At 34.8% G+C, this 14,046-nt stretch overlaps 1 protein-coding gene across 5 annotated transcripts in view; it reads right to left on the bottom strand.

The window, feature by feature from the left end:
• LOC132748883 (protein kinase C iota type-like) overlaps window positions 1-14,046 on the bottom strand; it is a 55,316-nt gene that overhangs the window by 15,764 nt on the left and 25,506 nt on the right. For 4 of the 5 annotated variants that reach the window (XM_060738542.1, XM_060738546.1, XM_060738543.1 and 1 more), the window contains 5 exons: window positions 9,261-9,428; window positions 8,366-8,463; window positions 7,903-8,039; window positions 2,100-2,185; window positions 1,012-1,099 (listed from right to left, as the gene is read on the bottom strand). In XM_060738542.1, the coding sequence (XP_060594525.1) occupies window positions 1,012-1,099; window positions 2,100-2,185; window positions 7,903-8,039; window positions 8,366-8,463; window positions 9,261-9,428 (577 nt within the window). Of the gene's footprint in view, window positions 1-16; window positions 105-1,011; window positions 1,100-2,099; window positions 2,186-7,902; window positions 8,040-8,365; window positions 8,464-9,260; window positions 9,429-14,046 lie in introns of all 5 variants that reach the window. The other variant, XM_060738545.1, reaches the window with a different exon arrangement.

Below are 14,046 nucleotides of genomic sequence, written 5' to 3'. Positions count from 1 at the left end.
TTTAGCAAACATATACCATATTCCTCCCCTCGGAGTACCTCAGGAGCTATATAATTTGGAGTTCCACAAAAAGTGTTTGTAATGTCTCCAGGCCAAATGTTTTCCTGTCACAATAAATAAAACAACAATAAAAAAACTGAGTACAGAAAAGTAATAATACCACTGGAATACATCACTGCCAACAATACAATACCGCTCGACTACATAACCCATTAAAACACTTCCTAAGCTAAATAAAATATAACCATAGCATTATAAACTTTACTGTAACTTGGCAATGATGCATTCACAGCAATAATACAATCAATTTAGATGTTTATCAAGAAGACAAAATTCTAAAGATGACATTATAACTACAATATTAGTTTGTTTATTTTGAATCTATGGTATTAGTTTTGATATGATAACAAGGCCACCGCTGGGCGGGGACAACACTCGACTATTTTATTCTTTTTCTTAAAGCAAACAAATAAAAGGTTTCAACAAAATCTTTAAAAAAAAATTTAAAGAAAAACAAGAAATTCGTTTTTCCTTTTTCTTTTTTAAAATTTAATAGGTACATTGTAGGTGTAGTCACAATTGTTGTTTTGTCCAAGTATGAAACATTTCCATCATGTTAAATGTTCAATTTTACATCTGAAACTGTGAACATGGTCCAAAGTTCATAGCTGTACATAAAAGGCTAGAAAGTAGGTCACTTCGTCAAATTATCTAGGTCAGCTGAACAAATGGTAAACATCTTATTCAGCTGAATATTTTGTAATCTACAATTTCATTGGTTACAAATTTACAGCTGCAACAAAAATGTTCAGTTAGTACTGTCAATCTACTACTAGGTAGATATATGGAACATGTTTGACTTATTTCTAACACATCCTTAAAGTTTTGTCTTCCTAAAACATCTGTAGTTTATAAGTAAAGCATACTTACTCAATGAAACGTCATTCAGTAAATTTGCTTTACATTACAATACAGCAATGTGATGAAACCCTCATACAACTAACAACCTACCATAATCTTCTCCTCGAAGAATCTCAGGTGCAATGTAGTTTGGTGTTCCACAAAATGTACTTGTAGCATCGCCAGGCCATAGTCCTTCCTATAGTGGCAGTAAACAGATGTAATAAACAGTCTCATAATAGCCACATATTATTTCATTTCATTGTCTAAAGAAATTAACAAGAGCACTGCAAAGGCCAGAAACGTTCCTGCTCAGTTTTAACAATATTGGCCTATTGATACAGGAGGAGATGTTGTTTCAAGGAAAAGTTTGACACCATTAACGATGCATGACTAATGGCAAGGGATCACAAAAGCTCATCTTTGAGCACTTTGTGCTTAGGTGAGCTAAAAACAAGTAACAATGTAATGTGTGTATTCCCGGCAGTTGCAAATCACATCTGCATCCCACAGATGTTTCCTGGAATTAACCTTTTTAGGTCAATTAGCCAAGTTGTCTGACAAATGTCTTCATGAGAGCTCTGTTAATGGCTGAGATCCACCACAGGTATTGGTATTGAAAGGTATTAAAGAGGAATTGTCTTTCATTACACCAGAAATTATCAATAGTCTTTCAAGAAGTGTGGAATAACATTGGCACTTGATGAAACAGAGAACCACCATTTGTTCTAACATAAGAATAATTTTGAGGAGACCGAGTCTCAATTTATTGAATCAAAAATGTAGATCTCAGATGATTCAGAGAAGTGCGAGTCAGCATTGATTTAAAACAGTCCTGAACACTAAAAATTTTTAATTTTTTTTTTTTAGAATGGGAATGGAGTTACATACTTACTTTTAACTGGATTATTGGAATTTATTTACTTGCTAAAACAAGTGCTTGCTTCTTAGGATTTACGATAAACTACTAATATTTTGGTTACTCAAGTTATCTTTTATTTTGTCAAAAAGGGGGTGTTTATCAGGGACATTATACAGATTTTCTGTCTGTAATTGTATCTTTATGCAGGCTTTAGTTATGGGAATTTTCTACTCTTAGTGACAGTAGACTGTGTCCAGCAATATACCAAATGAGAACACAAGTAACATTGTAAAGATAGACAATACCTAGACTATTACCCAATCATTACTTTCCTTACCTTGCACATTCCGTAATCTGTAAGCTTGATATGACCTTCAGAATCCAGTAAAACATTGTCTAACTTCAGATCTCTATAAACAATACCTACAAAAAAACAAAACATACTTCAAATCCTTGGTGCAATTCTTAAATAGAAGACACAAGTGGGCCCATCTTGTTCATCTGAGTAAATAAAACATGTACAAGAGAGCCATTGTCACAAAAAATATGCCTGTCACAAATGCTCACTCTCACAATAGTAAACATAAAATTCCAAACTTCATGATGCTACATGACAAATATCTAAGCACTGGGCATTGTAGTTTTTTTTTAAAGATTTTTTTTTAAATTTCATTTCTTAAGTCTATTTTTTCACTTCTGTGACCTACCTATACATCAAACTGGACCCACTTACATTATTTTTTGTAGAAGGACACTTAAGGATCATTCCTGTTAAGTTTGGTTAAAATGTGGTATAGGGGAAAATTTTTGGATAATGACCAACTACTAATGATGGAAGATGGACAAACAACCACCACACTCACCTGTTGTTATATTAACACAAGAGCGATCAGTGATCACATGTGTCGCCTCATGATGGCCAATGTCATGTTGGGACAAGTTTTGTGATAGACGGACAGACAGACGGACAGTGCACAACTAGACTTGGTACTGATCATTCCTGTAAAGTTTGGATAAAATTGCACCAGTAGTTTATGAGGAGTAGTACGGACAAGCTTTTGTGTATCTGGCAACACACAGAAAAAAACACCTTTTTATCAAAGAGCCATAACTCGGCCAAAAATCATTCAACAGGAAAACCCGTGCAATATGCGCAGGGACTTGAGCTACAGATCAATCCTGTAAAGTTTCATTGAAATTGCATTAGTGGTATAAGAGGAGTAGTCCAGACAAACGTTAAAAATAAAAATTATTAAAGGGCCATAACTCTGACAAAAATCATTGAACCGGAAAATGCTGACAATATGCACAACTAGACTTGGTACTGATCATTCCTGTAAAGTTTGGATGAAATTGCACCAGTAGTTTATGAGGAGTAGTACGGACAAGCTTTTGTGTTTCTGGCAACACACAGAAAAAAACACTTTTTTATCAAAGGGCCATAACTCGGCCAAAAATAATTCAACAGGAAAACCGGTGCAATATGCGCAAGGACTTGAGCTACAGATCAATCCTGTAAAGTTTCATTGAAATTGCATTAGTGGTATAAGAGAAGTAGTCCGGACAAACTTTAAAAATAAAAATTATTTAAGGGCCATAACTCTGACAAAAATCATTGAACCGGAAAATACTGACAATATGCACAACTAGACTTGGTACTGATCATTCCTGTAAAGTTTGGATGAAATTGCACCAGCAGTTTATGAGGAGTAGTCCGGACAAGTTTTGTGACGGACGGACAGACGGACGTTCCAACATTTTGGCTTTAGGGGCTATTTTCTTTGTTATTTTCTTTGTTTTCTTAAGGGCTTCTAGCCCCTAATCCCTTTGATCACGGAATGAACCTATTGTCCTCTTTTGTTCTCTTTACTGTTATATAGCCCCTAAACCCAAAATGTTTGCTCGGACAGACAGACAGACGGACGGACAGACGACGGAGAAGTGATCCTTATATGTCGCCACTACTCCGTAGAGGCGACACAACAAGAGCTGACGGTAGGACAGCAACGCTTGACTATTCTTGGTGCATGATAGTAAACAAGAGCTGTCGGTAGGACAGCAACGCTCGACTATTCTTAGTGCTTGATTGTAAAAAAAAATGCTTGATACAGTTACCTCCTCCTGTTTACAGGTTGGGGTAATGATGGTGAACAAGTGTGCAAAGTTTCAAAGCCATATGTCAATGGACTTTGAAAATATTTGAGGTATTACTAAAACTTTAACATAAATTCTAAGTCGAAAAAGGGGCATAATTCTGTCAAAATGCTTGATACAGTTACCTCCTTCTGTTTACAGGTTGGGGTAATGATGGTGAACAAGTGTGCAAAGTTTAAAAGCCATATGTCAATGGACTTTGAAAATATTTGAACTATTACAAAAACTTTACGTAAATTCTAAGTCGAAAAAGGGGCATAATTCTGTCAAAATGCTTGATACAGTTACCTCCTCCTGTTTACAGGTTGGGGTAATGATGGTGAACAAGTGTGCAAAGTTTCAAAGCCATATGTCAATGGACTTTGAAAATATTTAAACTATTACAAAAACTTTAACGTAAATTCTAAGTCGAAAAAGGGGCATAATTCTGTCAAAATGCTTGATACAGTTACCTGCTCCTGTTTACAGGTTGGGTAATGATGGTGAACAAGTGTGCAAAGTTTCAAAGCCATATGTCAAAGGACTTTGAAAATATTTAAACTATTACAAAAACTTTAACGTAAATTCTAAGTCAAAAAAGGGGCATAATTCTGTCAAAATGCTTGATACAGTTACCTCCTCCTGTTTACAGGTTGGGGTAATGATGGTGAACAAGTGTGCAAAGTTTCAAAGCCATATGTCAATGGACTTTGAAAATATTTGAACTATTACAAAAACTTTAACATAAGTGGTTACGCCGACGCCAACGCCGACGCGGACGCCGACGCTCGGGTGACTTCAATAGCTCTACTTATTCTTATTGAATAGTCGAGCTAAAAAGCATTGATCATGTAAAATTTTCTAGGTAAACAACAGGGCAAAATTTTTCTTTAAATCCATATTACAGTTATAGGCATTGGAGAGAGTCCCATTATGCTCTCAAAGAAGAGTATAAAATTTCAACTTGTTTCAAAGCCCTATGTCAATGGACTTTGAAAATACTTGAGGTATTACAAAAACTTTAACGAAAATTCTAAGTGGAAAAAGGCGAATTATTCTGTCAAAATACTTGATACAGTTACCCCCTCCTGTCTATAGGTTGTGGTTATGATTGTGAACAATTGTGCAAAGTTTCAAAGCCATCTGTCAATGGACTTTGAAAGTATTTGAGGTATTACAAAAACTTTTAACGAAAATTCTAAGTGGAAAAAGGCGAATTATTCTGTCAAAATACTTGATACAGTTACCTCCTCCTGTCTATAGGTTGGGGTCATGATTGTGAACAATTGTGCAAAGTTTCAAAGCCATATGTCAATGGACTTTGAAAATATTTGAGGTATTACAAAAACTTTAATGAAAATTGTAAGTTGAAAAAGGGGCATAATTCTGTCAAAATGCTTGATACAGTAACCTCCTCCTGTCTATAGGTTGGGGTCATGATTGTGAACAATTGTGCAAAGTTTCAAAGCCATATGTCAATGGACTTTGAAAATATTTAAGGTATTACAAAAACTTTAAAGAAAATTCTAAGTCGAAAAAGGGGCATTATTCTGTCAAAAATGCTTGATACAGTTACCTCCTCCTGTCTACAGGTTGGGGTCATGATAGTGAACAAGTGTGCAAAGTTTCAAAGCCATATGTCAATGGAAGACTTTGAAAATATTTAAGGTATTACAAAAACTTTAACGAAAGTTCTAAGTCGAAAAAGGGGCATTATTCTGTCAAAAATGCTTGATACAGTTACCTCCTCCTGTCTACAGGTTGGGGTCATGATAGTGAACAAGTGTGCAAAGTTTTAAAGCCATATGTCAATGGACTTTGAAAGTATTTGAGGTATAAAAAAACTTTAATATAAGTGGTTACGCAGACGCTCGGGTGACTACAATAGCTCTGCTTATTCTTATCGAATACTCAAGCTAAAAAGCATAAATCTTATAACATAATATAGAACTTGACTGTAATTTTTTTAGCCCTTTACCGTAAATGGTCAACATGAAGGAAAATAAAATGAAATTATTGTAAGATAGAAAGAATTTGTAAATTTTACATTTACTTTTCCAGAAGGATTCATTTAAAAGATGCAATCCTCTCAATATAATTTGTTTATAAATGGACCAGGAGTTAAGTATAATTAAATTATTAACTCTATGATTTTCTGGCAATGCTGTGAAACATACTTGAAAACTCTACTAAAATTTTTAAAACAAAATTCAACAAGGGTGCCATAGTCACAAAATACGCCCGTTTACGAAAGCTTTAGATGGAGATGGGGGCATTATGGATAAGTGTTATCTAGCAAGCAAGTTTTTATTCTTGGCACTGTGTTGTTAAATGAACCTTAAAACAAATCAGTAGGGAAGATATGCACAGGATGTGTGACCTTGACCTTGGTCGCAGGGACCTGAATTTTATGCACGGCACTCAGCCTCACAATGATGAACATTTGTGCCAAATTATATTGAAATCCCTCTATGCATGCTCCAGACAAGCGTTTTTCTATGAGCTCTAACTGTGACCTTCACCTTTGACCTAGAGACTTGGTTCATGTGCAGGGCACTACGTCTCATGGTGGTGAACAATTCTATAAAGTAACATTAAAATTCCTCCATGCATCTTCAAATTTTTATCTGAACTTTGACCTCTATGTGTAACCTTGACTTTGGTTGCAGGGATCTGAATTTTGCGTGCGACACTCAGCCTCACAATGGTGAACATTTGTGCCAAGTTATATTGAAATCCCCCTATGAATGTAGAAGTTTTGCTCCAGACAAGCGTTTTTCAATGAACTCTAAGTGTGACCTTGACCTTTGACCTGGATCATGCATGGAGCAATACATATCATGGTGGTGAACATTTCCATAAAGTATTATAAAAATTCTTCCATACATGTAGGAGATATGCTCCAGACAAAATCTGGATATTTCACCATCTTTAGTGACCTTGACCTTGCATATATTGACCTAAAGTACATGTGTCACAGCCGTAGTCATGATAATGACCATTTGTGTTACAATCCCTCAATAAATGATGATTAAATCGTCCCTTTACACATCTTCATATTTTTATCTAAACTTTGACCTCTATGTGTGACCTTGACCTTGGCTGCAGGGACCTGAATTTTGTGCGCGACACTCCGCCTCACAATGGTGAACATTTGTGCCAAGTTATATTGAAATCCCTCTATGCATGTGGAAGTTTTGCTCCGGACAAGCGTTTTTCAATGAGCTCTAAGTGTGACCTTTGACCTAGAAACCTAGTTCATGTGCGTGACATGGCTTCTCATAATGGTGAACATTTCTATGAAATTTTATTAAAATCCCTCCATGCGTGTAGGAGATATGCTCCGGACAAAATCTGGATATTTCATCATCTTTAGTGACCTTGACCTTGTATATATTGACCTAAATTATATGTATCACAGCCATAGTCTTGATAATGACCATTTGTGTTACAATCCCGCAATAAATGATGACTAAATGGTCCATATACACATCTTCATATTTTTATCTGAACTTTGACCTCTATGTGTGACCTTGACCTTGGCCGCAAGGACCTGAATCTTGTGCGCGACACTCCGCCTCACAATGGTGAACATTTGTGCCAAGTAATATTGAAATCCTTCTATACATGTGGAAGTTTTGCTCCGGACAAGCATTTTTCAATGAGCTCTAAGTGTGACCTTGACCTTTGACCTAGAGACCTGGTTCATGTGCACGACACTGCTCCTCATAGTGGTGAACATTTCTATGAAGTTTCATTAAAATCCCTCCATACATGTAGGAGATATGCTCCGGACAAAATTGGACGCCGCCCGCCCGTTTCAAACGGGCGTTTAATAAATCACTGTAGAGATTCTAAAATCTGAAATATCAAAGTACCATATCATTCAATTATGAAAAAGATAAAGCAACTGGTGAATCAAGTCTTGTGCATGTTACCCCAATTAAGGAAGGTTTAAGGAACCTTATATAATAACTGGACTGTAACAATATATATAAACATTTTACCTCTTTGATGTAGGTAATTTAAGGCAAGAACAATTTCTGCAGAATAGAACCTTGCATGCTCTTCAGGTAGACGTCTTTGTCGTTGCATGTGAAACATTAAATCTCCACCATTTACAAATTCTATCACAAAAAATAATCTGAAAATAAACACATCAGAATTAATACTTATCTAGAACAACTTATCTAGAAATACAAACTAAACTATAAACTGCTTTAGGTATATGCAATTTGCCCATCAATCAAAACAGTTCCAATTTATTAAACATGCTACATTTAGACATTAGAAAATTTTAAGGTAAATCACTTGCCAGAATATGTGCTCATGTATATGACCAATGTTTAAATTTCTGATGGCAACTGCTACAGCAATGGCAATGACAACATTACTATAGCAAAAGCTTAAACCTTTTTACTTAAAAAAAATCGAGCTAAAAAAATGCTGCAGAATAAACAGTTTACATACCTGCTTGGTGTCTGAAAACAGGAATGAAGTCCAACAAGGAATGGGTAGTTTGTTGCTGTCTCAAATACATGCTTCTCTGTTTGTACCCAGTCTATATCCTATTTTAATAAGATAACTTTTTTATATCATGTAATCTTTTAGCATTATGCAAAATTTATGACTTCAAGTGAATTCTCTTGAAACTGCAAGCACTTTGTGCTAAAGTCAGCTGGAAACAATGTTTAAACTAAGTAAGAAATGGACAGAAATGGAAATTCTTTAAAAAACAGGTGATTCGCTATATCTAGAAGCATGGTTTATGTGACTAATGAAGATGTCTTAAACAGTAAAAACCTGCAAAACTTATTCTCCATTAAACTGGAATCCTCAAAAACCTGACATTTTTCAGGGTCCTGAATGTTTCGCATCTATTTTCATTATATAAAATCCTAATAAAACTGGAAACCTGGTAAACATGAAACGGGTAAAAAAATTGGAATAATTTGACAAATTTGACATTTGTCTTAATGAATACAAACAAAATGCCTATTAAGATACTATAATAAAAACTAAACACCTGAACATTACAGATGTAAGATAACTAGCCGGAAGTACGCTAATGTGCTGAAAGCATACTGTTTAACAAGAAGTCACTACAAACGATATGATGCTATTTAAAAAAAAATTGGCCGATTTCAATAGAATTTTCAATATTGATCCATAGTGCATATTTAAGTCATCAAATCCATAGCAAATATGGGAAAATTGTAGAATACAGGTCTGCAAATACACAGCACCTCCAACAAATCTATTTTTAGAGCTGCTTATCCCTTTGTAATTAAAGTCTCTGGCTCTGTGCCTTGTAGTTCCTAACAAAATATTATAAAAATTTCACTTCTACAACCTATTAACTAACCTCATCATCATTCACAAGTTCCTTTTTGATTACTTTCATTGCATACAGACGTTTTGATCTTTTCTGTTCTACTAATATCACTTTAGCGTAACTTCCTCGTCCAATCACTCGTAAAATATTGAAATCATCGAGGCTTACCATTTTACTTCCATCCCCTGTAGATGAAGCCTAAAAAAAATGTAATAAATCAGGACATGAGAGATCACTTATATTTAAACTCTAAACCTTGTTGTTTCTCAAAATAAGACTGAAATGTGTTTTCTTATTCAAGACATTATCAACTAAGTGACCCCAGTGGAGATATCAAACTGGCATAATTAATACCAGTTTAGTAAAAGCCAACATAAACAAGGAGCCTACATGTCAAACATCTAAACTCTTAGCATTAAAGTTTCACAAAATGTGACTTAAATGTGTTTTCCTATTTAAAATTAAATTAACTAAGTGACCACAGGGGCAGAGCCAATATTGACCCAAGGGGCATGATTAATACCAGTTATTTTATTGTCCACAAAGTGATGTTACATGCCAAATATCTAAGCTCTGTGCATCGTTGTTTCAAACAATAAATCTCAGATGTGTATTTCTTATGTAAGTCTATATAAACAACTGACCCCTGGAGCAGGGCCAATATTGAACCAATGGGCCTGATTCATATTAGTTTTATAAAAGGTCAGTAAGACAATGTTTCATAGGAATTGTAGTTTGTTTTGTTTTGGATTTACAGCACACAAACACCAACACATAGCATCAAAACAGGAAAAATGATTTTGACATAAAACAATTTCAGGATTATCTGCCCTTTTGAAATGGTGTCCTGTTATGACAATTAACATGTATACCAAATTTGAACATTTTGATTAATGGTTAAATTATTGCCTAGTAATTTCAATTTCCTTCCACTGGTTCAAAACATGCAGACCAAACAGATAGACAGACAACCAGGCGCATAACAATATTCAAATATTTTTTCAGGCATAAAAAATCAAAATTACATGGTAAATGTATTTAATACTTCACAAGATCAACCAATGTAACTCTGAGAAAATTTATGCAAACTTTGATATGAATTTAAGGGATATTTTAAATTAGGCTCTCTAAGCAGAAAAAATTGTCAAATAAGTGTTTCAAATAGATAGGGAAGGGTAACATATTTCAAACATATTGAGTGGAAAAAATCATTTTACTTGTGTGTAAGCTGTCTGGACATGAAATGTGATTTTTTTACATCAGACCTTTAATGAAGCAGACACAAAATGTGGACCTTTCACATTTGACCTTTAACAATTCCATTCAAATTGCGTTAGAAAAGTAATCCGGACAAATTTAACAAGAGCCCGGTTTGAGCCGGGTGATGCTCCCCGAATAGGTTTTGGACACAGGAAAGTACACCTCTTGTAGTTTCAGAGTTATGTCCCTGGAAAAAGTTCAAAGTGCAATAATTCCAAAATTAGGCAAGGCAGAGTTACTGTTCTCTGCACTTCTAATCAATGTGATCTATCAACCTACAAAGTTTCTTGATGATATCTCTTATGATTTCCGAGTTATGTCTCTGACAATTTCAAAAAGTAAAAATAAACAAAGGGCAATAACTCCAGAATAAGGCAAGGCAGAGCTATGATTCTTGTGCACTGGACAAGATTTTTCTAAAAGGGGAGATAATTAAAAAATGAGGCTTAACAGAGTTATGGTTCTTTTGCACTGCACCTCTACTCAATGAGATCTATCTACCTACAATGTTTCATCTTGATATCTCTTATAGTTTTAGAGTTATGTTTCCGACAAAGTTCAAAGTGTTAAAATTAACAAAGGGCAATAACTAATAAAATTAGGACAAAAAGAGTTATTGTTCTTATGCACTGCACACCGGGCAAAATAGAGTTATGGTTCTTTGACACTGCACTCACCCTCAATGCCCTCTCCCACTGTATGAAGTTTCAACAAATAATCTCCAAGGGTTTTCAAGTTATGCTCGGGACAAGACAACAGACGGACAGAAGGACAGACAGACAGACAAGGCGCCGACTATATGCTCCTCCGAAATTTTTCGGGGAGCATAAAAAAAAATAAATTAGAGGGCCATAACTCTAACAAAAGTCATTGAACTGGAAAATGCCAGTGAAATGTACAACTAAACTTAGTACTGATCATTCTTATAAAGTTTGGATGAAATTGCACTCAAAGTTTTTGAGAAGTATTCCAAAAAAGATTTGTGACAGACAGATAGAAAGAAAAGTAATCCCTACTTTGAAGCAGGCAACACAATAATAAAGAAACCTATTTAAGTTTTAAATGGACCCCACTGAGGTTTTTTGACAATGACAGGAACAGAAATAACTTTTTGGATATTAATGTTTAACTTATGAAGATCTAGATTAATAACTTTTGTGCCAAATTTCAAAACATTCAATCACTCTGTTTTTTTTTTTTCAGATTATTTATTCTGTGGAAAAAAAGACCCAAAATTGAAAAGCGTGGGTATGCCTTTCACACCAGAATATTTCTTAATTATCTTTTGCATATAATCCTGTTTTAATTCCCAAGCTGTAAGAAATTAAAATGTTTAATATATGCTTTTGAACCTCAGTGGAATTCCTTTAATGCAACAAAAATACTTAGCAGTTAAAAATATTTGAACTAAATGTATTTCACAATAAACTGAATAAACAATTTTACTAGCAAACAAATAATAAAGTGTGTCATAAAGTCAGGGCAATATGTTGGAATTCTGATCCTGCCATTTATGAGCACTATGTAAGATTGATAACCATTGCTTTGGACAAAAACTAAGTATGAAACAACAAGATGTTTTGTAAACACAAATGCCCCTGGCCCAAACACTTGTCAGTCACAAATTTTCCAAAAAAGGTACCCAGTCAGTCAGTTATGGTAGAAACCAGGGGCCATGCTCAACTTATTTTTAAAGTCAAACACATCAGAGTAAAAGTATTATAGAATATAGAATACTACCCAGAAAACATTAATTTATCTTCATGCACATTTCATTGAAGGTCAAGGTCTTTCAAAGATCAAGGTCACATTTTAAGGAATCTGCATTTCAGTTTTTTCATCAGTATTCTTTTGTCCAAAAATGAATCAGATCCATGAATTTATGACAATTTCAGCAAATATCAATAATTAGATCTTGATGGTCAAGGCGAATTAAAGTCATATCGTGTAAAAAGAACTTAAGATAAATCCATTTTAGGTAAACCTCGTACTGTCAAACAGACGTTCTAACAAAACAGTGCTAAAGTTGCTACATTTCTGTTCTATTTATTGTTCTTTTTAGCCACACAGTTCAGGAATGCCGGCATGATTATAACAATAACTCTCTTTGAAGAAAACAAGATTGCATTTGAGAAAAATGCTATTGCCACCGCATGGTTCAAATTTTATAGCTGTACATCAAAGGACAAGAAAGTAGGTCACATCATCAAAATCTAGGTCACCTGATATCAAAGTTCAATTTTACAACTAAAACTGTGCACATGGTCAAAAGTCATTGCTGTACATCAAAAGGACAAGAAAGTAGGTCACTGTCCCCTTGGGCAAGGCATAATTTTGAACCCAAGGGTTTAATTCAAAAACAATTTTGATACAGGTCCACCAAACAACATTTCAAGTCAAATATCTAAGCTATAGCTTTCTCCCATTCAGAAAACATTTGTTTTATTTTTCTGTTTTTACTATGTGTACATAATGAGAATCACTGCCCCTGGGCAGGGCCAATTTTGACACCAGGGGAAAAATTTGAACAACTTTGGTAGAGGACCTATAAATGATATTATTATATATCAAACATCAAAGCTCTATGCCTTGTACCTTCAGACAAAAATATTTTTTTTATTTTTTCACTATATGTACATAATGAAAAATCAATGACCCCCGGGCGGAACCAATTTTGACCCCAGGGCTATAATTTGAACAATCTTGCAAGAGGTTCACTACACAATGTTTCATGCAAAATATCTTAACTCTAGCCTTTGTTAATTTAGAGAAGATGATTTTTTAAGTTTTTACTTAAAGGTGACATATAAGGAAAACCTATGGCCCCCGGGGGCGGGGCTAATTTTGATACAAGAGGCAAAATTTGAATAACTTTGTAGAGTACCTTTAAATGATATTATTTAACAAATATTAAAGCTCTAAGCCTTGTACCTTCAGACAATAAGATTTTTTTATTTTTTACTATATGTATATATTGAAATCAATGACCCCCAGGGCGGGAGCAATTTTGACCCAAGGGCTATAATTTGAACAATCTTGCTAGAGGTTTACTACACAATGTTTCATGCAAAATATCTAAGCTCTAGGCCTTTTGGGTCGTTACAAGAAGGTGTTATGTACATATAGTGAAAATCAATGACCCCGGGGCGGGGCCGATTTTGACCCAAGGGCTATAATTTGAACAATCTTGGTAAGGGTCTACCAGACGATGCCATATGCAAAATATCTAAGCTCTAGGCCTTTTGGGTTTTTACAAGAAGGTATTTTAAGTTTTTACTATATGTACAAAGTGAAAATCAATGACCCCCGGGGTGGGGCCAATTTTGACCCCAGGGCTATAATTTGAACAATTTTGTAAGAAGTCTACCAGACAATGCCTTATGCAAAATATCTAAGCTCTAGGCCTTTTGGGTCTTTACAAGAAGATTTTTTAAATTTATTCTTATAATTCCTTTTGGTTGCCATGGCAACCAGATTTCTGCATGGAATGAAATTCTTTGAACAACTATGGAAGCCCTTCACCCAAGGAACAATCCTGCCAAGTTTGGTTGAAATT

Source organism: Ruditapes philippinarum, unplaced genomic scaffold, assembly GCF_026571515.1.
Source record: "Ruditapes philippinarum isolate M1 unplaced genomic scaffold, ASM2657151v2 ctg1320_1_1_1_1, whole genome shotgun sequence".
Lineage (NCBI taxonomy): Eukaryota > Metazoa > Mollusca > Bivalvia > Venerida > Veneridae > Ruditapes > Ruditapes philippinarum.
The sequence above is the reverse complement of the archived record's forward strand: the minus strand, read 5'-3'. Positions and strand labels throughout refer to the sequence as shown.